The 26293-nt window shown below is 37.3% G+C and overlaps 2 protein-coding genes across 18 annotated transcripts in view; both read left to right on the plus strand.

Annotated features, from left to right (window-relative positions):
* Nucleotides 1-26293, plus strand: part of IPO11 (importin 11) — a 230651-nt gene that overhangs the window by 153989 nt on the left and 50369 nt on the right. For 2 of the 17 annotated variants that reach the window (XM_073993511.1, XM_015451535.4), the window contains one exon: nt 16647-17639. The exons of the other annotated variants lie outside the window; for them this stretch is intronic. In XM_073993511.1, coding sequence (XP_073849612.1) covers nt 16647-16668 — 22 coding nt within the window. In that variant the 3' untranslated portion in view covers nt 16669-17639. Of the gene's footprint in view, nt 1-16646; nt 17640-26293 lie in introns of those variants that run through there. 17 annotated transcript variants of the gene reach the window in all.
* LRRC70 (leucine rich repeat containing 70) lies at nt 15013-17639 on the plus strand. The gene is made up of 2 exons (XM_005556981.4): nt 15013-15127; nt 15594-17639. Exon 2 carries the CDS (start codon nt 15632-15634, stop codon nt 17498-17500), a length of 1869 nt encoding a protein of 622 aa, XP_005557038.1. The 5' UTR covers nt 15013-15127; nt 15594-15631; the 3' UTR covers nt 17501-17639.

A 26293-nucleotide genomic window follows, 5' to 3' on the forward strand; every position in this document is an offset into this window, starting at 1 on the left:
TATTAAGAAAATGGACCTAAAGAAATAACCAAAATCAGGCCAGGCTCAGTGGGCTTGTGCCTGTAATCCCAGCACTTTTGGAGGCCGAGGCAGGCAGATCACTTGAGGTCAGGACTTTGAGACCAGCCTGGGCCAACATGGTGAAACCCTATATTTACTAAAAATACAAAGATTAGCTAGGTGTGGTGTCACATGCTTGTAGTTCTAGCTACTCAGGAGGCTGAGGCAGGAGAATTGCTTGAACCCGGGAGGCAGAGGTTGCAGTGAGCCAGTATGTGCCACTGCACTCCAGCCTGGGCAACAGAGTGAGACTTTCTCAAGGAAAACACAATAAAACTGATGACAACTTTAATTTTGATTATGAAGAAAAGAAACTAACACCAAACACTCTTCACATCATTCCCCCACATTTTGATATTTTGATGTCTCAGTTTACATCTTTTTTATATTGCCATTTCTTTTTTTTTTTTTGAGACGGAGTCTCACTCTGTCGCCCAGGCTGGAGTGCAGTGGCCTGATCTCAGCTCACTACAAGCTCCACCTTCCGGGTTCATGCCATTCTCCTGCCTCAGCCTCCCGAGTAGCTGGGACTACAGGCACCCGCCACCTCGCCCGGCTAGTTTTTTGTATTTTTTTAGTAGAGACGGGGTTTCACCGTGTTAGCCAGGATGGTCTCGATCTCCTGATCTCGTGATCCGCCCGTCTCAGCCTCCCAAAGTGCTGAGATTACAGGCTTGAGCCACCGCACCCGGCCGCCATTTCTTTTTTTTTTTTTTTAATTTATTTTTTATTATTATTATACTTTAAGTTCTAGGGTACATGTGCATAACGTGCAGGTTTGTTACATATGTATACTTGTGCCATGTTGGTGTGCTGCACCCATCAACTCGTCAGCACCCATCAACTCGTCATTTACATCAGGTATAACTCCCAGTGCAATCCCTCCCCCCTCCCCCCTCCCCATGATAGGCCCCGGTGTGTGATGTTCCCCTTCCCGAGTCCAAGTGATCTCATTGTTCAGTTCCCACCTATGAGTGAGAACATGCGGTGTTTGATTTTCTGTTCTTGTGATAGTTTGCTAAGAATGTTAGTTTCCAGCGTCATCCACGGCCGCCATTTCTTAACAAATTATTGATTTTTCTTTTTTCTTACTTTAATTTCCTGGATACAAGTACAGAACGTGTAGGTTTCAGCCCATCATCTAGGTTTTAAGCTCTGCATACATTAGCTATTTGTCCTAAAGCTCAATCTCCCCTTGCCCCCCACCCCCACAAACTGGCCTGCGTGTGTGGTGTTCCCCTCCTTGTGTCCATGTGTTCTCATTGTTCAACTCCCACTTATGAGTGAGAGCACGCAGTGCTTGGTTTTCTGTTCCTGCGTTAATTGCTGAGGACGATGGCTCCCAGCTTCATCCATGTCCCTCCAAAGACATGATCTCATTCCTTTTTGTGGCTGCATAGTATTCCATGGTGTATATGTACCACATTTTCTTTATCCAGTCTGTCATTGATGGGCATTTGGGTTGGCTCCCGTGTTTTTGCTATTGTAAATAGTGCTGCAAGAAACAAACATATGCATGTGTCTTTATAGTAGAATGATTTGTATTGCTTTTGGTATATACCCAGTAACGGGATTGCTGGGTCAAATGGTATATCTGGTTCTAAATCCTTGAGGAATTGCCACACTGTCTTCCACAATCATTGAACTAATTTACATTCCCACCAACAGTGTGAAAGCGTTCCTATTTCTCCTCAGCCTCTCCAGCATCTATAGTTTCTTGACTTTAATTGCCGTTCTGACTGGCATGAGATGGTATCTCATTGTGGTTCTGATTTGCATTTCTCTAATGATCAGTGATGATGAGCTTTTTTTCATATGTTTATTGGGTGCATAAATGTTATTTTTCTTATTAATAGTTTTGTTTTGGCTAGGCACAGTGGCTCATGCCTGTAATCTCAGCACTTTGGGAGGCTGAGGCAGGCAGATCACTTAAAGCCAGGAGTTCGAGACCAGCCTGGGCAACATGGCAAAACACCATCTCTACTGAAAAACAATTCAGAAAATTAACTGGGTGTGTTGGTGCATGCCTATAATCCCAGCTACTCCGGAGGTTGAGGCGCAAGAATCACTTGAATCCGGGAGGCAGAGGTTACAGTAAGCCAAAATCGTACCCCTGCGCTCCAGCCTGGGTGACAGAGCAAGACTCTTGTCTCAAAAAGAAAAAAAGAGTTTTGTCTTTGTCTTTATAATTCATAAAGATATGAGTGATATACTTGCCACAATTAGAGTATTATTTTGAATTTTTGTCTGTGTAGTTTAAAAAGAATTTTTTTTTTTTTTTTTTTTTTTTTTTAGTGGCAGGGTCTAGCTTCTATTGTTCAGGCAGGCCTTGATCTCCTGGGCGTGAGTGATCCTTCCAACTCAGCCTCCTGAGTAGCTGGGACTGCAGGCATGGACCACCATAGCTGTGTAGTTAACCTTTACCAGAGAATTTTATCCATCCAGATGTTTTCTTGTTACATTTTACCACTGTTAGCAGTTTTTGTAAGACAGGCCTGTGGTGATGAATTCCCTCAGCTTTTATCTGTCTAAGAAAGTCTCTATCTGTTCTTCATGTTTGGAGTATGTTTCTGCTGGTTACAGTATTCTTGGTTGCCCCTTTCTTTCCTTCAGTACTTTGAATATGTCATCCTTCCTGACCTAGAAGATTTTCACTGAAAGGTCTGCTGCCAGATGTGTTGGAGCCCCCTTATATGTTACTGGTTTTGTTTTTTTTTTTTTTTTTTTTTTTGAGACAGAATTTCGCTCTGTCACCCAGGCTGGGGTGCAGTGGCCGGATCTCAGCTCACTGCAAGCTCCGCCTCCCGGGTTTAGGCCATTCTCCTGCCCCAGACTCCCGAGTAGCTGGGACTACAGGCGCCCGCCACCTCGCCCGGCTAGTTTTTTGTATTTTTTAGTAGAGACGGGGTTTCACCGTGTTAGCCAGGATGGTCTCGATCTCCTGACCTCGTGATCCGCCCGTCTCGGCCTCCCAAAGTGCTGGGATTACAGGCTTGAGCCACCACGCCCGGCCGTTACTGGTTTTATTGCTGCTTTTAGAATCCACTCTTTGTGACCTTTGAGAATTAGATTATTATATATATGTCTTGGAATCATCTTATGTGGGTTGAATCTCCTTGGTGGTCTTTGAACCTCTTGTCCCTGAATATTTATATCTTCCTCTGGATTTAGAAAATTTTGTATTACTATTATTTTTTTTACTATTTCTGCCCCTTGCTCTCTCCCTCTTGAAGGTCAGTGACTCTTACATTTGCTTTTTTTTTTTTTTTTTTTTTTTAAAGGTGGAGTTTCACTCTTGTTGCCCAGGCTGCAGTGCAATGGCACGATCTCAGCCCACTGCAACCTCTGCCACCTGGGTTCGAGCAATTATTCTGCCTCAGCCTCCCGGGTAGCTAGGATTACAGTGATGTACCACCACACCCAGCTAATTTTGTATTTTTAGTAGAGATGGGGTTTTGCCATGTTGGTCAGGCTGGTCTTGAACTCCTGACCTAAGGTGATCCACCCACCTCAGCCTCCCAAAGTGCTGGGATTATAGGTGTTAGCTACTGCACCTGGCTACATTTGGTCTTTTGATGCTGTCCTATAGATCTCATAAGCCTTATTCATTTCTTTTCAGTTTTTCTCCTCCTTTGATTGCGTTTTCTTTCTTTTTCTCTTTTGACTGACTGATTGATTGATTGAGACAGGGTCTTACTCTGTTGCCCAGGCTGAAGTGCAGTGGCACGATCATGGCTCACTGCACCCTCAACCTCCTGGGGTCAAGCGATCCTCCTTCCTCAGTCTCCCAGTTAGCTGGGAGTACAGGTGCATACCACCACACCTGGCTAATTTTTGTATTTTTTGTAGAGATGGGGTTTTGCCATGTTGCCCAGTCTGGTCAGACCCGTGAGCTCAAGCTATCTACCCACCTCAGCCTCCCAAAGTGCTGGGATTACAGATGTGAGCCACCACACCCAGGCTGACTGTATTTTCAAATATTCTGTCTTCTACCTTACTGATTTTTTTCTTCTGCTTGATCAGTTTTGCTGTTGAGATCTTCTAATGTATTTTTCAGTTTGTCCGTTGTTTTTTCACCCCCAGTATTTCCGTTTGATTTTTTAAAAAATAAAAATGCAAAAAATTAGCAGGGTGTGGTGTTGCACATGTGTAATCCCAGCTACTTGGGAGGCTGAGGCAGGAGACTCACTTGAACCCAGGAGGCAGAGGTTGCAGTGATCCAAGATCGTGCTACTGCACTTCAACCTGAGCGACAGGGTGAGACTCTGTCTCCCAAAAAAAAAAAAAAAAATCAATATATTTGTGAAATTTTTTGGTAAGTTTCTGAACTGATTTTCTGTGTTTTCTTGAAATTTGTTGAGCTTCCTTTTGAATTCTTTGAAGGATTGCACATCTCCATCTTTTCAGGATGGATCTTTCATCTTTTCAGGATAGATAGTCTGATAAATATGAAATGAGGTCATATTTAGCTGAATGTTCTTGATGACTTGTAGAGGTATGTCAGTATCTGAGCCTTAAAGAATTAGGTATTTTTCCATCTTCACAGCCTCGCCTTGTTTGTACCTGTCCTTCTTCAGAGGGTCTTCAGGAATTCAAAAGGGACTGACTGTTCACTTCCCTAAGCCTGTGGACACTGCAGCCATTTCAGCACTAGAGAATGCCCTAAGGCCAGGTGTGCAGTTCACCAGCCTGAGGGACTTGAGAATTCCTGGGGTTCCCAGGCAAAGGTCTTTGTTTACTTTTCTCTCCCCTCGTTTGCGAGGAGTTTCTCTTTGTGCTGTACTGTTTGGAGTTGGACCCAGTACTGTGATTTATTGTGGGTAGTGGGGAGGGGAGAGGGGTTCTGGTAGTAGCTTTCAAGGCGAAGCTGTCGGCATACTTCCTTGTCTCACCCAAGCACACAGCTTCTCTCTCTGCCGTGTACTGCCTGGAGTTGTGGTAGGAGTGGTGTAGGCAGTGAAAGACTGTTCTTTCTTCCCCTTTCAATTTGCCCTTTCTTGTTTTATGCTAAAACCAGGTACTATGATCTCTCACCTGGTTTCTTTAGCTCTTGTGAAGGTATTTTCTCATTTGGATAGTTCTGCAGATTATTCTGCAAATCGGTGTTCCAGTGGAGGAATGCAAGGAATTGGTCATTGGAGGGTTCTGTTTTGCCATATTGCTCTGCCTCTTCTCTGAGTACTTGCTCTTATTGTTGATGTTTTTACTCAAAATACAACCGGAGCTGATTTCTAACTTAGTTTCTATTATCTGATTATACAGTAATTTGTGGAAAGGGGCAGTGAAGTAACAAGGGAAGGGTTCTTTACAATTTTTATTTTGCCAGGGTTGGTCGTAAAAGAAACAGTCTTCATGGAGTGTATTGAATGATGACTAATTCCCTTTCTTGCTTGTTATGCAAGGAAAATAGAGACATGAATAAAATTACTTATATAAGTTTCAGGACCTCAGATGTTAAATTCTGCTCCCTTACCACTCTTTGAATATATGGTTTACAAAGGGGCTGATCCTTTGAAGATCAAAAGAATCTTTACATTATGTATGTTTTCCTTCTTTGTATATAATCTAATGCAATTTGTAGTAATTATTGGTTCTGATTATTTCAGTTCAACTAGGAAAAAAAAAACCCTTTGATGCAGCTTTTAATGTTTTTATTTTTTGTATAAGCTATGCATATGTATCTTTTGGCTCTTGTGAGTTTGGGGACTGGTTTTCCAGCATAATTTAAGTAAGATATCTATGTTTGAATTGGCTAATAATTATAAGCTGGATTTTGTTAGCTTTAATCTAGCAGAAGCTGGAGGATGTAGACAGGTGTCAGAACAGTTGATACTACAATTGGATGCTCACTCCTTTCATCTGTCTACAAAGCAATTTCATTGAAAAAGAAAGTAAATGATTAATTCCTTGGCTTGCTGATTTTTCATTGAAGGGTATAATCATTCATAAAACTTTTTTTTTTAGCTTCTGAAAGTTCTTTGAAAACCAGATATTCCCCTCTCCACTCCCCCCAAAAAAGTGCCACACTTTTTGAAGTATTTTGAGGTGTTTCTATCTTCCTACATTAGGATATGAATGGAAATAGTCTATTTTGGTTTTCATTTTTAATACAAATTTACTTTACCCTTGAAACATACATTAGAACTAAAAGTCACCTGTTCCTCTTCTGATATCAACCTTATGACACTAATACAATAGCAATGTTTTAAAGATGCTATTATGTGGTAAGTCACCATACTGTGCACTGAGGACCCATTGTACTTCACCTTTAGGATAGATGATTGTTCATTGCACTCTGGTATCTTAGAACAACGATTTGTGTCTTCTATCTCCTGTCCTGACTACTTAGGAAAGTTTCTGAGTGCTTGTGAATTTGGGACTGCGTTCTCAATGCTTTCCTCATATCTGGGAACCGTGACCTGTTTGCAAATTAGATAAAGGCTTCTGGCAAACTGTTTTCATATGTAACAGTCATATTATAGACAGACACTGGGTGCCGTTAGCTAATCACTGACCATTCTATGAGAAGCTTCTTCTAAACATACCACCAGAGAAAAACTAAACTGTTATCAAATGGGATTATTTTGATGTTTCAGGACCTCAAACTGCTTTACAATGAGAATAAGAGATGTTTCGCAGTGAGAGTGAGGTATTGGGTCCAGAGCTCAAAGTAGTTGACATGATACAGAAAAATAATTGTACACAGAATAACTAGCTCCAACAAGGATAACACTAGAAAAAGTATTCAGAGGAGTAAAATGATGAGTCTCATGTGCTTTCTAGTTTTACCCATGTAGATGATGCATGTGTACGTCACAAGTGGTTCCTTCGTAGCCTGAGGAACATCTTTTTTATTTTGTTTTATTTTATTTGCAGATTCTTTTCCTTGAGCTTCTGTTTTTATTCTATCCAGAGTACCAGAGAGAAAAATATGCATTATAATGGGAAGGGAAGCTAGATTAACTTCAGATGCCTGTTGTGCATACTGTTTGTGTGACGTTGGACCAGTTTTCTATCATTTTCAGTTTTCTCATATTTCAAATGGAAGCAGTGATAACAGCTAGCGCCTAGGGCTTATTATGATAAATTGGAGAATGTGTATATAATGCCTACTAAAATGCTTAATGAATATGACCACTCAGTAAATCATTGTGTCTACTGTTAATTTGACCAACTGTGTGATGGTACTAGTTTATCCAGTAGGTAGATTTCTTTCTTTTGAAACTTTCCCATGTTCATCTAGTTTATGTGTGAAGAAACTGATAACAAGAAGTAAATAATAACTAATAGAACACATCATTTATGATAGCCTTTATACAATACATTTTTTACACACATTTCAGTTGATCCTTCCAATAGCCCTATGGGTATGGACATTATTAAACTTTTTTTTGTTTTTTAGATGGAGTCTTGCTCTGTCACCCAGGCTGGAGTGCAGTGGCGTAATCTTGGCTCACTGCAAGCTCGGCCTCCCGGGTTCACATCATTCTTCTGCCTCAGCCTCCCGAGTAGCTGGGACTACAGGCATGTGCCACCACGCCCAGCTAATTTTTTGTATTTTTAGTAGAGATGGGGTTTCACCATGTTAGCCAGTATGGTCTCGATCTCCTGACCTTGTGTTCCACCCGCCTCAGCCTCCAAAGTGCTGGAATTACAGGCGTGAGCCACCGTGCCCGGCCTTTTTTATTTATTTATTTAAAAAAAAATTTTTTTTTTTGATACAGTCTCGCTCTGTCGCCCAGGCGGGCGGGCGTACAGTGGCACAATCTCAGCTCAGTGCAACCTCCACCTCCCAGGTTCAAGTTATTCTCCTGCCCCGGTCTCCCCAGTAGCTGGGCTCACAGGCGCACACCACCACTCCCAGCTCATTTTTGTATTTTTAGTAGAGATAGGGTTTCACCATGTTGGCCAGGCTGGTCTTCAACTCCTGACCTCAGGTGATCCACCCACCTCAGCCTCCCAAAGTGCTGGGATTATAGATATAAGCCACCGTGCCCAGCCTTATTAAACCTTTTAAATGTGTAATCAAGACTAATAAAGGCTAATTACCCACCCAAAGTCAAGCACCAAACTGAAATTCAAATCCAGTCTATCTTACTCTTAATGTCTACTCTGCCAGACTGTTGAGTACCTCAAGTACTGTTTGAGGTATTGAGTACCTCAGGCTATTGAGTACTCAAGTACTGTTTTGTCTAATTTTCCTATTCCACAATCTGGTTTTACTATTTCTGAGTCATTTTTGTTAGACTGATTAGAAAATGAGATCATATTCCTAGATATTTCATTATTAAAGTAAGGTACTTCTTCCAACCACTTAAAACCACATATCTCGTTTTTATTTAAGTTGTTCATAAAAGGGACAACAAATCATTCTTTCTGTCCTCTATCTAGAAATCCAGTGCATTTATTAAGAAACTATGTATTGAGATTCTCCACTGCGTTATAGATACTTATCCGGAAGAGATGACATAGAAAATACATTGGAAGTATTATTTGGTGTTTAGAACTCTAAAATTCTAGCTTATTCACAGGACACAGTATCTTTAAACTATAATATCTTGATTTTATAGTACACAGTAATTATATATATATATATTTTTGTTTATTTGTTTATTTTTTTTAGGCTTTGAGGCAGGGTCTTACTCTGGTTGCCCAGGCTGGAGTGCAATGGCATGATCTCGGCTCACTTCAGCCTTGACCTCCTGAGCTTAAGTGATTCTCCCACCTCAGCCTCCCAAGTAGCTGGGACTACAGGATTGCACTACCACACCGGCTAGTTTTTTGTGTTTTTAGTAGAGATGGGGTTTTGCCATGTTGCTCAGGCTGGTCTTGAACGCCTGCACTCAAGCAGTCTGCCTGCCTGGGCCTCCTAATATGCTGGGATTGCAGGTGTGAGCCACTGTGTCAGGCCTTTCACGTTCTTTCATAGTTATGAAGTTTGATCACTGCACATTGTTCATTTTTTAAGTTTCATTTTCTCAAGTTCCATTTGTTAAGAAAAACCCCTATCGTACATTACATAAGAACAAAATTTTATATATGGAAATGTGGTAGGATCTTCTGGGGGTATAAAGCTTTACTATTATTTATTTATTTATTTATTTATTTATTTATTTATTTATTGAGACTGAGTCTCGCACTGTCACCCAGGCTAGAGTGCAGTGGCACGGTCTTGGCTCATTACAAGCTCTGCCTCGCGGGTTCACGCCATTCTCCTGCCTCAGCCTTCCGAGTAGCTGGGACTACAGGTGCCTGCCACCACGCCTGGCTACTTTAAAGCTTTACTCTTAATTTCTCTATGTCTCATTTTTTTTATCCATTGTATGAGGGTAATCAGAGTACCCTACCTTATAGGGCTCCTGTGAGAATTAAAAAGAGATAATACTTGAAAAATGTTGAGAACACACTCTGGGTCATAGAAGCACTCTATCAATAAATAGATCTGATCCAGCAGTAGCAAAAGGAGTTAATCCTATATTCTGTTTATCTTAATTTCTCTGCTTCATTAACCTTTCTGTGTACTCCTTTTTAAAGTTGTGAGTTAGATTTTCTATAGGGAATTTTTCTGAATTACTGAGTAGCTGTATTATACTACATAGTAGAAATATGTTTGATCTTTGAGCAGATCAATGAATTATGAGCATTGGTTATTGGAGTGAGAAAGAGCTGCTGATGCTTCTTTAGCAGGTCAAAATAATGGAGATTAAATGGTAGAGGGTCTGTCAAATCCAAGCTATAAGATGCTTGAAAGGCCAGCTGTGAAAAGGTTAGCAGTTTGGATGCCAAGAAGCAGTTAACCAATTTCCAATTACCAAAAGAGGCGTGATTCTGGAATTATTTTTCACACGGTTGTCAGTTTGACTAGTCTCATGCCTGACATAGATAGTATTGTGTGGAGCCTTGATGGCCCTGCAATAGTTATATATATATCTCACAGCCGTATTGGGTGGTCTTCAGCACTGGTGGCTTAACATTGAGAGTTCCCTTAGGGGTTATTTAGGTTAATCTTTATCTGGTAATAAACTTTCCTTCTACAGCATCTCTGATGGGGATGTTCATTCAGCTTCTGTTTGGATACTTGGCTAATAAAAAGTCCCTGCTCCTTAAGGCAGCCCATTTTATTGTAGGACTTCTAGCTGTTTGTCATGTAAGTATTATCCTCAGAATACAAACTGTGACTCCCAAATCTGTGCTTTTAACTCCATATGCTAGTTTCTATATTCAATACAGTCTTCATTCATGTAACTTCATCCATTTTATAATATTGTCTGTTGAGGCAAGAAAATAATTTCACAAAGGTTATTATATAGTTATTGGAAGAGACTTAGCTCTCTCATGGCCTTATTAAATAATCTGTTAGGCTAATTACTCCCTCCTCTCTTCTTCTGGGGTGTGTGTGTGTGTGTGTGTGTGTGTGTGTGTGTGTGTGTGTGTTTAAAACTATAGGGATTTTAGGTATTATGATAAACTAGAAATTGTAATATAAATATAAAATAAGAACCATCAAAATGGAAGGAATTTGCAGAAAAGAGAAATTCTAATATAGCTCAGATCTGAAGTATAATCTGCTGAGATTAGTCTCTCAGCAAAACCGAGAAGGTGGTAGATAAGGTCAGAGGAGAGATTAGTGTTCCAAAGGTTTCAGGTGGAGCCAGGGAAAAGGGGAGATATTTTGAATTCTAATCCATCTCTGCTAGCTTGGAACAGCCCTTCTGTTTAATAGTTCTGCTTTCTGTGCTTTGCAGTGTAAAACTATGCCAATATACAACAAACAAATTGATCATCATATAGTGGCAATGAGAATGGTACCTAACATTGTCCATAGAAATAGAATATTGCTTCTCAAAATGACTGGGTAACAGAACAGATATCAAGAAGTTAAAAATGTTCTTCTAAAGTCATGCTGAGGGGATGATTAATAATGTTCCTTGAAAGTGTCCCAGTGACAGTACATCCTTAGGAAGCATCAGTTTGCTTTTAAACCCCTGTAGTCACAGGCATAGTTGAAATTTTATGCTTCTCATGCATAAAGTACATAAAGTTTATTTTTTATTTTCATAGATTTGCAGTTAAAAATTTCTTACTTTTCTTGTTGACAATTGAGCAAATAGAGATATTCATAGTTTTGCCATGTTATAGGAGCACAATATTTGTTTCTGTTTTTATTATAAAGCATACATTAGAAACTTAGAAATGATGACATATCTTGGCAGTAATGTGCATGGACAAATTTTACATGAATATCATAGCTAATGTCATGATATTTTCATTTGGATATTATTTCAAACTTAGAAAAACACTGCAAGAACAGTAAAGAACACCCATATGACCTTTACCCAGAATCACCTATTGTTAACTTTTGTCCCAATTTGTTGTGTGATACACATTTTCTGTCAGATAACTAGATAGGTGTTTTATATTCTGAACCATTTCTGTATAAGTTGCATTTGTCATTGTCTTTTACTTCTCAGTACTTACAGTCTAGGACCAATTATTGCTTTAGCTCTTGTGTTTTTGTAGTCTCTTTTACTCTGTCATGTAATTTCCTCAGTCTTTTATTTTTCTCTTATAAAATTTTTAAATAATCCACTCATTATAATCTCTCTCCATCTTTCCAATTGCCTCTCTGTTTTTGTCTTCCATCCATCCTCTCCGCAACTCCCCCAACAGAATAGAATGTTCCTCATTTGTGATTTGATATTTTCTTATGGTTCGATTTATGTATGCATCTTCCATTAGAATATTGCATAAATGATGTGTCCCTCTTGGACTATCACAGGCAAAGTCACATGGCTCTCATCTGTCTCTCACTGATGATGTTAATGCTGATCAGGGTGTTATCTGATTTCTCCATTGTGTATAGTTACTATGTTTTTTTTTTCCTGCAACTGATAAGAGGTCTATATTGAGATATACTGCCCCTCATTAAAATTTATCTCCTACATTGAGCAAAATAATTTTCAAATTGTTTGCTAATTTTTTTTTTCTAAGAGCACAAGTCCACTTTATTTACTTTTCATTAGTTTAAATCCTTAAGGGGTTACAGCATCTATGTCCAAAGCAGAAGGATCGCTTTGGAATTTGGCAAAAACCATGCCAGTGTTTCCTTGGGCCCAAGTTACCTTTCTCTAGAATACTCTGGTTTTGTTTGGTTTGCTGCCAGGAGTCACTGTGTTCTCTGCTTTGTATACGTAAGCACATTTATTGCCCAAATAGAATTCAGTTTCATCTCAGGCATAAACACCTTCAGTTTTAAGAAGATCTGTGTGCTCCCTTTGGTTTCAGAGACCCTGCTTATAGCAGCAAAAATGACTTTGGATGACAGCCTTCCAGAAATATTTGCCTTTTGGAAGTCATGTTCCAAGCAGGCCTCGACAGGCTTCATGATAGCAGAAAGAGCTGGATTATTTTTTAATTGCAAATCCCATTTCACATTTTCATTCTCTTGATTTTAGGTCCATCAGTAACTTTTAAAGTCCATAAAATCAGTAACTGCTGTTATTATAAGCCATTCTTTATATGTAAACCAATCTTGATTGGTTTATATATAGATACTATATATCTAAATACATATAGGCTGGGCACAGTGGCTCACACCTATCATCCCAGCACTTTGGGAGGCCAAGGTGGGAGGATTACTTGAGCCTATTAATTCAAGACCAGCCTGAGCAAAATGGCAAGACCCCGTCTCTACAAAAATAAGAAAAATGCCAGGCATGGTGGCAAGCACCTGCAATCCTACCTTCTCAGGAGGCTGAGGGAAGAGGGTCACTTGAGACTGGGAGGTCGATGCTGTGGTGAGCTGTGTTCACATTGTTGCACTCTAGCCTAGCCGACAGGGCAAGACTGTGTCTCAAAAGAATACATGCATACATACAGATGATGTCTGTTTAAAAGATGCTAATGGAACAATTGCTCTGTTATTTATACATTCTTGTTTTAGTATGGGCAGAATCTGAATGGAAAAGAGAATAGTTGTGTATTGATACCAGAAACATGAGATGATCTGAAGACAAAGGAAGTGTAAAAGAAGGTTTCAGCAACAAGAATGAGAGGAAAACAGCTCAATGAGTCAATTTCCTGGAAAGAAATAGAAGGCTAATTTAAGAGGCTGAGCGTAGTGTTCAGTAATAGTTGTAGTGAACATTAGTAATCAGAAAAGGGTAATGAGGAATCGTTAATCAGTTGTCTCTAAGAACAGCAACTCCTAAATGAACAGAAAGACTAAACTTTCTTTTGCTGGAGATTGAATTTTTTTTTTTAAGCATTCAACCTGAGAGTTACAGTGTACTATTTATATTTAATCGTTTTGTTTCAGTCAGTTTAGTTTCCTTCAGTTTTTAGAATGTGAGAAGTGAGATTTTATTTTGTCATTTTTCCTTAATACAATTTCCTAAAAATTTTACCTTTGCATCCTAATAAGTATTGTAGCTGCTTTGGATATTTTTTGGCATAGAGAACAAAATTAATTCATACTCTGGTTATATTACTTTGTGGGTTTTTTCTCTTTAATTTTATTTTGATTTCAAAGGACCCTTTCTCTCAATTTTTCCTAACTCTTTAAGTTGTATGATGCAATTGAAAAATCCATGGGACAAGCCTCATATCACTTGTGTGTTATTGGAAGTACTAAACAAAATGGACCTGAGAAACCTAGCTCCTCCCTCAGGTTCATGTCATTTCTGTCAGTTGTTTTGTTTTCCATTTTTAATGCATAAGATCGCAATAACAATAGCCAGCCATAAAGGATAGGTATAAGAATCATAAATCATTTTGATAAAGATCTGCTATCCAGTATGCATTGTTGAATTTTTAGTCATAGAAAGATAATGCTAGGTATTATTTCAGGTATCTAATATGGACATAATTCATATTATTATCTAAAGTAATTGTTGTCTTGATGTGAAATGAATTCATCTTCAGGCAAATTCTAATCCTTGGGAATGTAACTGCTTTAATAACAAAGGAGAGTTGTATACAATTATATAACTTGATATTTTAGGAATATTATCAGGGTGTTAGGAATATTAATAAAAGTCAGAATTAGAAAGCTTAAGCAACTAACTTAAAGTTAGTTAATGAAAGAAAATGACTGAACAATATATAATATAAACAATTTATATCTGATTCTTTAAATTCTTGAAAAACTAGATTTTAAAATTCTCAATTTTCATTCTAAAAGATTCAAACTAATACAGATGTATATAGGGCAAAACATCGCCTCTTTTACTCTCCCCAACTTTTCTTGCAAAGATAACCTATGTCAGTAATTTGGTATGCAGCTTCTTACCATCTTATAATCCAACTCTACCAATTAGTGCCTTATTAGTAATTAGTACCTTACTACCAATTAGTACCTTAACATATTAAATAGTACTCAGTATTTTTTGCAACCAAAAATATTTTGAAAATTTTGAAAAGAGCACTGGAGGATAATATAACAACATTTATGTTCATTCTAAATTTTTCCCCTATTTTTATTAAAGGAATAAAGCATAAAGTTGAAGTCTTCAATGTGTATTTAAAACAACATAAATATTTTGTTCATTAAAAAGTTTACAAAAAATTTTATTACTCTATATACATCTTATTTCAACTAGCCTTTTCCATTCAGTAGCTATGTTGTTGATAGCTAGAGTCTGTTGATAGATATTTGGGTTCTGAATAACTAACGTTTTCAAGTATCCTTTAAAAACTATTATTTTACATTATAGGTGATATTTTGATGTGTATATTAGGAAAACTCTAACTGCATTCTGAAAAAATAAGTTCCTGAGATTTCCGTTCAGCAATACTTTTGAAACACAGATAAAATTACTTCCTGTCTCTTAGCTTCCTGAATCCATGGCAACCTCTGTTTTACACATTGACTGTAAAGGAACCAATGTGAAGAGTGGTGTTTCCTGAGCAAACGGTGACTTTAAAAAAAAAAAAAAAAAAAAGTGGTGGGGTGGAGGTCAGCAATGCCACAGAACAAAATGGAGTTTAGAAATGTCGTTCTTCAGATTTAAAAAGAAAACCTTTACTGAATCAGCTGAGTGTTAATAATACGAATTTCCTTTTCTTGGTAAGATTATTTACTTAAATATGAACTTTTAGCTGACATGAAAAATAGTTTTGTAAGAAACTAATTTAGAGTTTAATTGTTCTGTAGTGAATTTGTATTTTCATAAATTATAATGTTGTTTGATACTAGACTTTATGTTGTTAAAGGGATATATTAAATTCAAAGATTCTCATTCCTACATCATTTGTCACCTATGTTGTAATCAATTGTAATTTTTAAGTTAACTTAGCAAATGTTTCATTAATCTGAACTATTTTGTCAAGTAATGGGTTAATGGCCTGATCACGTTAATAATTCTAGAAAGTATTCCATACTCATTATTTTATGCTGTTAGCATGGTATGATTTATGATAGTATTATTGGCTGATCCTAATTAAAATAGAATACAGAAGTTATAGTATTATAAAAAAAAAAATTCGTGTGATGAAGTTTTGATGATTTAAAGCTTTACCTTCTCTTTTTATAGCCAATTCTGATCTGAACAGAAAAACCAAGAACAGGGATATGTGTGGATTACAGTTTTCTCTGCCTTGCCTACGACTGTTTCTGGTTGTTACCTGTTATCTTTTATTATTACTCCACAAGGAAATACTTGGATGTTCGTCTGTTTGTCAGCTCTGCACTGGGAGACAAATTAACTGCCGTAACTTAGGCCTTTCGAGTATTCCTAAGAATTTTCCTGAAAGTACAGTTTTTCTGTATCTGACTGGGAATAATATATCTTATATAAATGAAAGTGAATTCACAAGACTTCATTCTCTTGTAGCATTGTATTTGGATAATTCTAACATTCTGTATGTATATCCAAAAGCCTTTGTTCAATTGAGGCATCTATATTTTCTATTTCTAAATAATAATTTCATAAAACGCTTAGATCCTGGAATATTTAAGGGACTTTTAAATCTTCGTAATTTATATTTACAGTCTAATCAGGTATCTTTTGTTCCAAGAGGAGTATTTAATGATCTAGTTTCAGTTCAGTACTTAAATCTACAAAGGAATCGCCTCACTGTCCTTGGAAGTGGTACCTTTGTTGGTATGGTTGCTCTTCGGATACTTGACTTATCAAACAATAACATTTTGAGGATATCAGAATCAGCCTTTCAACATCTTGAAAACCTTGCTTGTTTGTATTTAGAAAGTAATAATTTAACAAAAGTACCATCTAATGCCTTTGAAGTGCTTAAAAGTCTTAGAAGACTTTCTTTGTCTCGTAATCCTATTGAAGCAATACAGCCCTTTGCATTTAAAGGACTTGTCAATTTGGAATACCTCCTCCTGAAAAATTCAAGAATTAGAAATGTTACTAGGGATGGGTTTAGTGGAATTAATAATCTTAAACATTTGATCTTAAGTCATAATGATTTAGAGAATTTAAATTCTGACACATTTAGTTTGTTAAAGAATTTAGTTTACCTTAAATTAGATAGAAACAGAATAATTAGCATTGATAATGATACATTTGAAAATATGGGAGCATCTTTGAAGATCCTTAATCTGTCATTTAATAATCTTACAGACTTGCATCCAAGGGTCCTTAAGCCATTGTCTTCACTGATTCATCTTCAGGCAAATTCTAATCCTTGGGAATGTAACTGCAAACTTTTGGGCCTTCGAGACTGGCTAGCATCTTCAGCCATTACTCTAAACATCTATTGTCAGAATCCCCCATCCATGCGTGGCAGAGCATTACGTTATATTAACATTACAAGTTGTGTTACGTCTTCAATAAATGTATCCAGAACTTGGGCTGTTGTAAAATCTCCTCATATTCGTCACAAGACTACTGCGCTAATGATGGCCTGGCATAAAGTTACCACAAATGGCAATCCTCTGGAAAATACTGAGACTGAGAACATTACTTTCTGGGAACAAATTCCTACTTCACCTGCTGGTAGATTTTTTCAAGAGAATGCCTTTGGTAATCCATTAGAGACTACAGCAGTGTTACCTGTACAAATACAACTGACTACTTCTGTTACCTTGAACTTGGAAAAAAACAGTGCTCTACCGATTGATGCTGCTTCAATGTCAGGGAAAACATCTCTAATTTGTACACAAGAAGTTGAGAAGTTGAATGAGGCTTTTGACATTTTGCTAGCTTTTTTCATCTTAGCTTGTGTTTTAATCATTTTTTTGATCTACAAAGTTGTTCAGTTTAAACAAAAACTAAAGGCATCAGAAAACTCAAGGGAAAATAGACTTGAATACTACAGCTTTTATCAGTCAGCAAGGTATAATGTCACTGCCTCAATTTGTAACACTTCCCCAAATTCTCTAGAAAGTCCTGGCTTGGAGCAGATTCGAATTCATAAACAAATTGTTCCTGAAAATGAGGCACAGGTCATTCTTTTTGAACATTCTGCTTTATAACTCAACTAAATATTGTCTATAAGAAACTTCAGTGCCGTGGACATGATTTAAACTGAAACCTCCTTTTAGAATTATATACTTTACATGGAAATATAATGAATTATATGAGGTTAGCATTATTAAAATGTTTTTAATAATTTGTGAACAGTGTATTCATTTAGCACATATTTTCTTTGATATGTACTGTATTAAGTAATAATAGCTACCATTTCTGTGTATCAAGCACTGTGCCAAATATTTCACATTTCACATTTAATCTGTGAATAGTCTTGAAAGGTGGTACTATTTATACTTTACAGGTGAGGAAACTTAGAGTTTAAGTAACTTTCCCAAATTCTCACAGCTTGTTACACTGTTTGGGCCTCTCTGACGAGCTCATGCTTTCAGTTTTATGCTATATTGCTGCTGTGGTTCTAGGATTGTAATACAAAAAAAAAGACATGGTTCTTATTCTAGGTGGAGCTTGAAATTTAGAGGAGGAGATACGTGGTTACCGCACAATACGATGATAAGTACTGTACTTAGAGATGCTGTTGAGTATAACATTTGTGGAGGTGAGAGATGGCTTTATGGAGGAAGTGACATCAAAACTGGATCATGAAGAATAACTAGAAATTAGCCCAGTGAAGAGAGCTGAGTAACACTGTGTCAGAGGGGTTAACAGAAGAAAAAATGCTGCTTTTCAGGAACTAAAATTCAGTACAGCTGGTGTTGTGAATGATGGTGTACGATTTAAAGCCTGAAAGATCAGGTGATGAAAGCTCTGTAGTTGTATGCTTTATCTTGAGGGCAACAGAGAGCCATTGAAGGATTTTTAAGCAGTAGAGTGAAATGATTAGATTTACCCTTTAGAAATTTGCCTTTTTCTGGAAGTAACAGTAAAACTGGAGCCAGAATTAGTTGAGTAGGAATCTGAATTACTAATCCAGGGGAAAGATGCTAGAGGCCTGGGCCAGGATACTGGCAAAAAGGATGGATGGATCAGGAGGTACTTTGAAAGTAAAATGAACTGCCTTGGTGATTGGTTGAGGGGTGGCAGGGGAGGGAGGAGTCAAAGATGTTAGGTTTTTGGCTTAGGCAGTTTTGTGCTGTATTCACTAAGCTAAGGAATGAAAAGGAGTGTGGCAAAATAATGAGTTCAGTTTTAGACAGATTGAATCTGAGGTTCTTATTAGATCTCCAAGTGGAAATATATAGCATGCAGAAATTCAGAAGTGAGGTCTTATAGTAAAGGCCAATAATTCTTAAACTTTCATCTATCCAGTACACTGGAAGTGTATGATACACCCTTTACAGTAACAATAACCATTTGGGCGATAGGTAAGTGGGGAAGAATAAGACCTTGTAGAAGTTGAGAGAGTCCCTAGGAGATGTTAGTGCCCTTAATTAAGAATCTTTAATATAGATGGTAATTGAAGTCATAGAAGTAATGTAGTGTTTTTCTTTATTAGCATGAATTTGTACTTGCGTAGCTCTCTGCAGAATATTAGGGATTGTAGTAAGCGCCCATGCCCATTGGTTCATTAATAGTGACCTGAACCACAAATATGTATTTAAAATTTTTTCTTAAGCATTGTATCTTTCATGTTTGTGTCTCTTCTTCCTTTTCCCCAAAATTTGTTTTTTTAAATTACTAAAAAATACAATCCTTATGAAATTAACCTGGAACATGTTATCTGGGAGTATTTAAACCAAATGATAATTATCAAGTTCATATTGTAAAATGAAAATAATTATAATAAATTGCAATACTGTTTATTCTACCAAAATACAGTGGTTCTCAAACTCAGAATCGCCTGGTAGCCTTATAAAAACACAGTTTGCTACCCCGACTCCTTCCTGTATCCCTCCCAGAGTTTTTTCTTTTTTAAAAAATTGTTACTGATAATATTTGTACATATTTGTGTGGTATGTGTGGTATGTTGTTACATGTATAGAATATGTAATGATCAAGTCTCAGGGTGTTGGGGGTATCTATCACCTCAACTGTTTAACTTTTCTATGTGTTGGGAACATTACAAGGCCTCTCTTCTAGCTATTTTGAAATATATAATATATTGTTGTTAACCATAGCTATTCTACTTTGCTGTTGAACATTAGAACTTATTCCTTCTATCTGACTGTATTTTTGTACCCATTAGCCAACTTCTTTTCATCTTCTTCACTGCCACACACACACACACACAACCTTCCCAGCCTCTGGTGTCTGTCATTCTGTTCACTACCTCCATGAGATCAGCTTTTTTTAGCTCCCACATATGAGTAAGAATATGTTACAGTTGTCTTTTGTACCTGGCTTATTTCACTTAACATAATAACCTCTAGTTCTATCTTTGCTGCTGCAAATGACAATATTTCATTCTTTTTTATGGCCTGATAGTATTCCACTGTGTACATGTACCACAGTTTTCTTTATCCATTTGTCAATTGATGAGCACTTAGGTTGGTTGCTGATCTTTGCTATTGTGAATAGTGCTGTAATAAACATGGGAGTGCAGGTCTCCATACTGATTTCTTTTTCTTTGGATAAATGCCCAGTAGTGGGATTGCTAGGTCAGATGGTAGTTACAATTTTAGTTTTTTGAGAAATTCCCATACTATTTTACATAGTGGCTGTACTAATTTACATTCCCACCAATAGTATATAAGAGATCCCATTTCTCTGCATCTTCACCAGCATCTGTTATTTTTTGTCTTTTTATTACTGGCCATTCTAATCATGCTAAGATGATATCTCATTGTGGTTTTCATTTTCATTTCAAATGCAATTAGTGATTAGTGATGTTGAAGATTTTTCATATACCCCTGGGCCATTTGTATGTCTTCCTTTGAGAAATGTCTATTCCTTTGCCCACTTTTTAATGGGATTATTTTGTGGATTTTTTGTTTATTTGTTTGCTGTTGAGTTATTTGACCTCCTTGTATATTCTGGATATTAGGGTCTTGTTAGATGAATATTTTGCAAATGTTTTCTCCCATTCAGTGTATTTTCTGTTCACTCTTGTTTCCTTTGCCATCCAGAAGCCTTTTCACTTAATATAGTTCTAGTTGTCTATTTTTGTTTTTATTGCCTGTGCTTTTGAGGTCTTGGCTATAAAATCTTTGCCTAGACCACTGTTCAGAAGTGTTTTCCTTGTGTTTTGCTGTAGTAGCTTTATAGTTTTAGATATTATTTTTAAGTCTTTAATCCATCTTGACTTGATTTGTATACAGTGAGAAATAGGAGTCCAGTTTCATTCTTCTGCATATGGATATCCAAGCCAGAGTTCTTGATTCAGCGGGTCTGGAATAGAGCCTGTGAGTTTTCAGTTTAACAAGTGTGCTGATGCTGTTGGTCTGGGACCATACATTGAGAACCACTGCGTTAATATATTTGAGAGAAAATCAGAGAGGAGCTGAAGAGTAGTTTTAAGATTTATTAGCAATTGCATAAATAAAGCCCCACCAACCCCAAAGAGTTTTCCAACAATGGTTTGCTTTTCCCTGCTTAGCTGAATGCTTTTTCAGGGATTGTAATTTCAGCAGTAAATGCGAATATGTTTAAATAAATGTTATTTTTCCTAAGTAATTTGTTTTGTTATGGAAGAGCGATCTTTTTGTTCACCTCGAGAGACATTTTTAATAATGAATTTTTTTCTTTGTTGTATCCTCCCAACTCCTACAAATCCAATTATGTTTTTTCTTTAATTACTGAAAGTACTTGTTCATTGGGAAAAAATTTAAGCAGTGTAGAAATACATAAGGTAAGCTGAAAATTTCTCCATGGCCCAGTTCCGTACCACAGTACTAAACCATACCCTCTTAAAGATGTTCACAAGCAACACAGCTGGCTATGTGAAGTTCAGAAAAATTTATATAACAAAGTATTTTTATCTTAAAATTCCTAAATTCAAAGAAGACAATTCAGAAGATCTATCCAAATTTTTGCTTTTTGAAAATATAGCTTCTAATTAATTTAGACTCAACTGGAAATCCAATTATATTAATACCGATTTATATATGGAGCTGTAGTTCTACACAGTGGTATTCATTAAATGTTCATTTCAGTCTTTGTCAGCTATTTCCTTTTAAAAAAACTTCTTTTTTTACTAATCAAAAGAGAGCTGGAGTAAATAGCTACTCCCTTTTAAAATATTAGCCAGCTTATATTTCACTGTTGTTTGATAGTTGTGCAGTAAAAAAACTTATTTAAGATATAATTGAAGTGTTACAGGCATAATAGTTTTCTTGGGTACAATTTCTGTATTTCATTGTTTCACATTTTGAGCAGCCCTAAGTGAAAACCAAATGATATTCTAAATTAATATAGCTAAGGAAGCTCACCTTTCTTAAGATTTCTGTATTTCTCTACCATTTACTATAGGTTCTTATCTCTACCATTTATTAAAAGTTCTTGATTAAAGCACTCTAATTTAGTGTGACTGTGTTTGAGGAAGAACAGAATCCATTTTTTCCATTGAGTATTACAAATTGTGATTAAAGTTTCAGGGCATAACAAAAGTAATTTGTTTTCCCCTCATAACAAATGGCAAATATTAGAAATCAATAGTATTTATTTATAAACTATAAAAGTGTATGACTTTTAAATTTATAATTCCAATGTGGAATTTTAAAAACATATCTCTCATTTCTGGGATGTAAAACTGAGAACTTACTCTCAACCTCTTCCTGTCAGTGAAGTAGATATATTTGGTGTCAAGCTATTGATGAGGGCTTCAGTGGTGTTGGGACAGAGACTTCAATAGTAGTGATCAGGAGATAGGAGAGGCTGGGCACGGCAGTTCATACCAGTGATCCCAGCACTTTTGGAAGGCTGAGGTAGGTGGATCACTTGAGTTCAGGAATTCGAGACCAGCCTGGGCAATATGGTGAAACTTCATCTCTACCAAAAATACCAAAAATAAAAATAAAAAATAAATCTGGGTGTGGTGGCCTGTGCCCATAGTCCTAGCTACTTAGGCTGAGGTGTGAGGATTGCTTGAGCCCAGCGGGAGGAGGTTGCAGTGAGCCGTGATTATGCCACTGCACTCCAGCCCGGGTGACAGAGCAAAACTCAAAACAAAAAAGGGAATAGCAGATCACAGGGGAAGAAGGGGAAGGCTGGTAAAGAAGACTAACATGTTCCATGGTCCTCTGGAAGTGAGAGATGCCAGTGTTTGATAGCTAGAAGCTAAGTGGTCAGGAGAGTAAGGGTGGACATTATGGGAGAGTGAGGACATTACGTAGAACTTAAGTAGTGGGGAAAGAGGATCTGTGGATACCTCTTTGTTGTCCCTAAACCTTTTACTGTTAGTGGCGTCCTGTACTTTCTCATACATGGAGTTCCAGGGTTACTTTGTTGATCCACTCTGCCTCATGGCTTTCTGGGTCTTTTGAGTAACCATTGGACAGATTTTTGTTATCTTTTCTATTGCTTTGTGTATTTTGTTTTTAGGAATTCTCCAAGTAGTAGTAGAATTTATCCAGATCCCCCCATACCAGTGTTAATGCATGTCAAATATTTTCCCTGTAAACACTTTTTAAAACTGTTATTGATAAATAAATCACATACAGAAGTAGACACACCTGTATAACTACCACTGAAGTCAACAAATAGAACGTTCAGATGTAACACATACGTGGACATTTCTTGAACCTCTAGGCATTATATAAACATTTAAGTTTTAAGCTTTGAGGTGAAGGAGGACCAGCATGTAATTAGGACATTTGTACTCAATTAGCTTACCTGCACAGCAACAAATAACAGTTAAATCTCCAATATTTGTTCTTAGGCAGTGTTTAAAAAAAAAGTAGGAGAAGAAAGCCTAGGGAACCTTTTCCAAGCTTCTGACAAACAGTTTTAATGCTAGGCCTTCCTGCCAAGTTGATCCCACATGAACTTTTCCTGTTGAGACCTATTCTTTTTTGTTATACAAGTCAAACTCCTTTACTGGTCCTGTTATTGATCTCTGAACTAGAAAAATATATGTTTGGACTTAAAGTATGATGTACTCCTTTAAGAGGAAGGAGAGTGGGGTATGTGAAGCAAAACAGGCTGTTGTGTTTACCATTAGACTTTATCTAGACCTTCTCATTTCTCATTAAAATTTATATTTGACTTTTCTCTTGCTGGACTTACCTATGAACCCTTTTAAGCTAGTGGAGAGAGATATGAATCAATTTTCTCAAATTGTTATCTCCTTCTTAATGATTTCACGGTTATGGAAGCAATAGTAACAAGGTAATAGGCATTTTTTTTTTTTCTATACTAGTGCTGTACTGTCGGAAGCATAGTTTTTTGTTCTTCTTTTTAAGTGCCCTCTACCACTGGTCATCACTTTGCTGAAGCTGGTAAGCTTCTGTGGCCGCACACTTTTAATGTGGGAAGCCTGGTAGGTTAAAAGAGAAATGTTGGAGAAAGCAGTATGAGAGAGAAGAATGTATAGTATACCTGCTGCTGGCCCAGATGTGCCTTGTTTCATTGCTTCTGACTCAATTCCGAGACATCTTGTGATAGATGACATTTTAATTTAGTAGAAAGTAGTTTTCTTATCCTGAATAATGTGGAGACCATATATATATATATGTTGTCTTCCTTTTGTCTCCATTTCTTCCCATGTCTGTGGAGTTTTCACTACATGCACATAAACCCTAGCCTGTTGTTAGTTTGTATCTTTGACTTTGGGCAACCTTATTGCTTTTTTCCATATGTTTTCTATGATACACAAGTTAATACATCATTTATATTTTTGTCTGAGGCTCTGAGGAGCAAAAGTTTTTATGTTGTACTGCAGTTTCCTCAAGCTTTGGCTTTCAAAACTCCCTTATCCTCAGGTACCTGCTTCTCATCTATGAAGGCATCCTTAAACACCATCATCTAGAATTAGGACCATACCTGCAGTGTTGTTGTTGTAGTTATAGTCTTATTATAATGCTACTGACCAGGTAAATCCAGGCTATACAATTCCTAGCAGATGGAAAGCCCCTGTGAAAGCCTGGAAACTAGAAAGTGGTAATCAAAGAGAGCCCATGAAGGTGGAGAACAATGTGAGGCTAAATAAGGTCAGAGAGCTGAGCAGGAACCAGGTCATATATAGGGCTGAGTAAACTAGGATTAAGGGTTTGGATTTTTAAGTGTAATGGAAAGTTGTTGAAAGGTATTAACTTTTGCTTTAAAGCAAGAAAAAGATAGTAGGTTTTGTAAAAGCATTCTAGTGTGCTGTATAGAGAATGGATTAGAGGAAGTCAAGAGTGGAAGTTTCCTCTTTTGGGAAGGTAGGCAGTAGTTTAAACTCTAAACTCGAGACAGATTGGCTTGTTGCACAGTGTTAATAGTAGGAATATAGAGGAGTAGAAACAAGGAAAAAAATCAGAGATAAATTTGACAGAATTTGTTGATAAATTGAGTAAATGGAAGGGTAAATTGGAAGGGTAAATGAGAAGAAAGGTCAAAACTGAATGCCTGGTTTCTAGCATGAGTCACTGGGTTGATAGAGATGCTTTTTACTCAGATAAGGAAAACAGGAAGAGAGCCTGGTTTTGATTTTCCGTTTTGTTTTTGGTTTCCTTGTTTTTGTTGGGGAGGCATTCATAAGTTTGGTATTGGATCTCTTAATTTTGAGATGATTGTGAGAGTGCCAAGAGTGGATGAGAAAGATGCCGATGTACTTAGGGTTCCAGAGCTTAGAGAAAAGTCATTGAGCATAAAGTTTTTCGGTCAACTGTAATACCTTATTATAAAACTGTAACAAAATAGTAACTATGTGTTTATATGAAGTTGTTAGTTTAATTACACATTTTTGTTTTGTTTTTGTTTTTGTTTTGAGACGGAATCTTGCTCTGTGTGGGGTGCAGTGGCTCGATCTCAGCTCACTGCAAATTCTGCCTCCCAGGTTCATGCCATTCTCCTGCCTCAGCCTCTCGAGTAGTACAGGCGCCCGCCACCATGCCCGGCTAATTTTTTGTATTTTTAGTAGAGACAGGGTATCACCGTGTTAGCCAGGATGGTCTCGATCTCTTGACCTCGTGATCCACCCGCCTCGGCCTCCCAAAGTGTTGGGACTACAGGCGTGAGCTGCCACGCCCGGGCACACATATGTATTTTTAAATGTGAAAATTTGCTTCAGAACTATTTTTTTCTTTTATTCTTGATACAATTTTATTCAAATGCTTCTTGCAGACTTTGACATTGTGTCTTCATCATTATCAGTCAAAATTCCCCTTTGATCATGTAACACTGTTTTCCAGAGCATGTTATCTTCATTTTGTTCTGAGCTGTGTGGCATGCAAGACTTTTCCAGGAATTTAATCCCAAGCTACAATTACCTTTTCAGATAACTTCGGTAACATGAACAGAGTTGGCCTTTTTGATTTGTTCTTAAAATATATCTTCATCATCTGAGGTCGGGAGTTCGAGACCAGCCTGACCAACATGAGGAAACCCCGTCTCTGCTAAAAATACAAAATTAGCTGAGCGTAGTGGCACATGCCTGTAATCCCAGCTACTCAGGAGGCTGAGGCAGAAGAATCATTTGAATCCGGGAGGTGGAGATTGTGGTGAGCTGAGATCACACCATTGCACTCCAGCCTGGGCAACAAGAGTGAAACTCAGTCTCCAAAAAAAAAAAAAAATGTTTCTTCATGATTACCTTGTAATTATGTGTTGTATAGCTTTATTTTCATCAGTTTCCAATATCTACAATGGTGCTAGCTCCATAATTACCAGTTCTCTGATAAATTTCTTTATATCACTTAAAAAAAAAAAACAATTCTGTGAAGTGACTTTTTAAGTAACTACTCAATCTTTTATTCAGC

This window comes from Macaca fascicularis, chromosome 6 (genome assembly GCF_037993035.2).
Source record: "Macaca fascicularis isolate 582-1 chromosome 6, T2T-MFA8v1.1".
Classification (NCBI taxonomy): domain Eukaryota; kingdom Metazoa; phylum Chordata; class Mammalia; order Primates; family Cercopithecidae; genus Macaca; species Macaca fascicularis.

Bases quoted from the DNA above. Each gene is read 5' to 3' on its own strand.
- LRRC70 (XM_005556981.4), top strand. From the start codon at position 15,632: ATGTGTGGATTACAGTTTTCTCTGCCTTGCCTACGACTGTTTCTGGTT.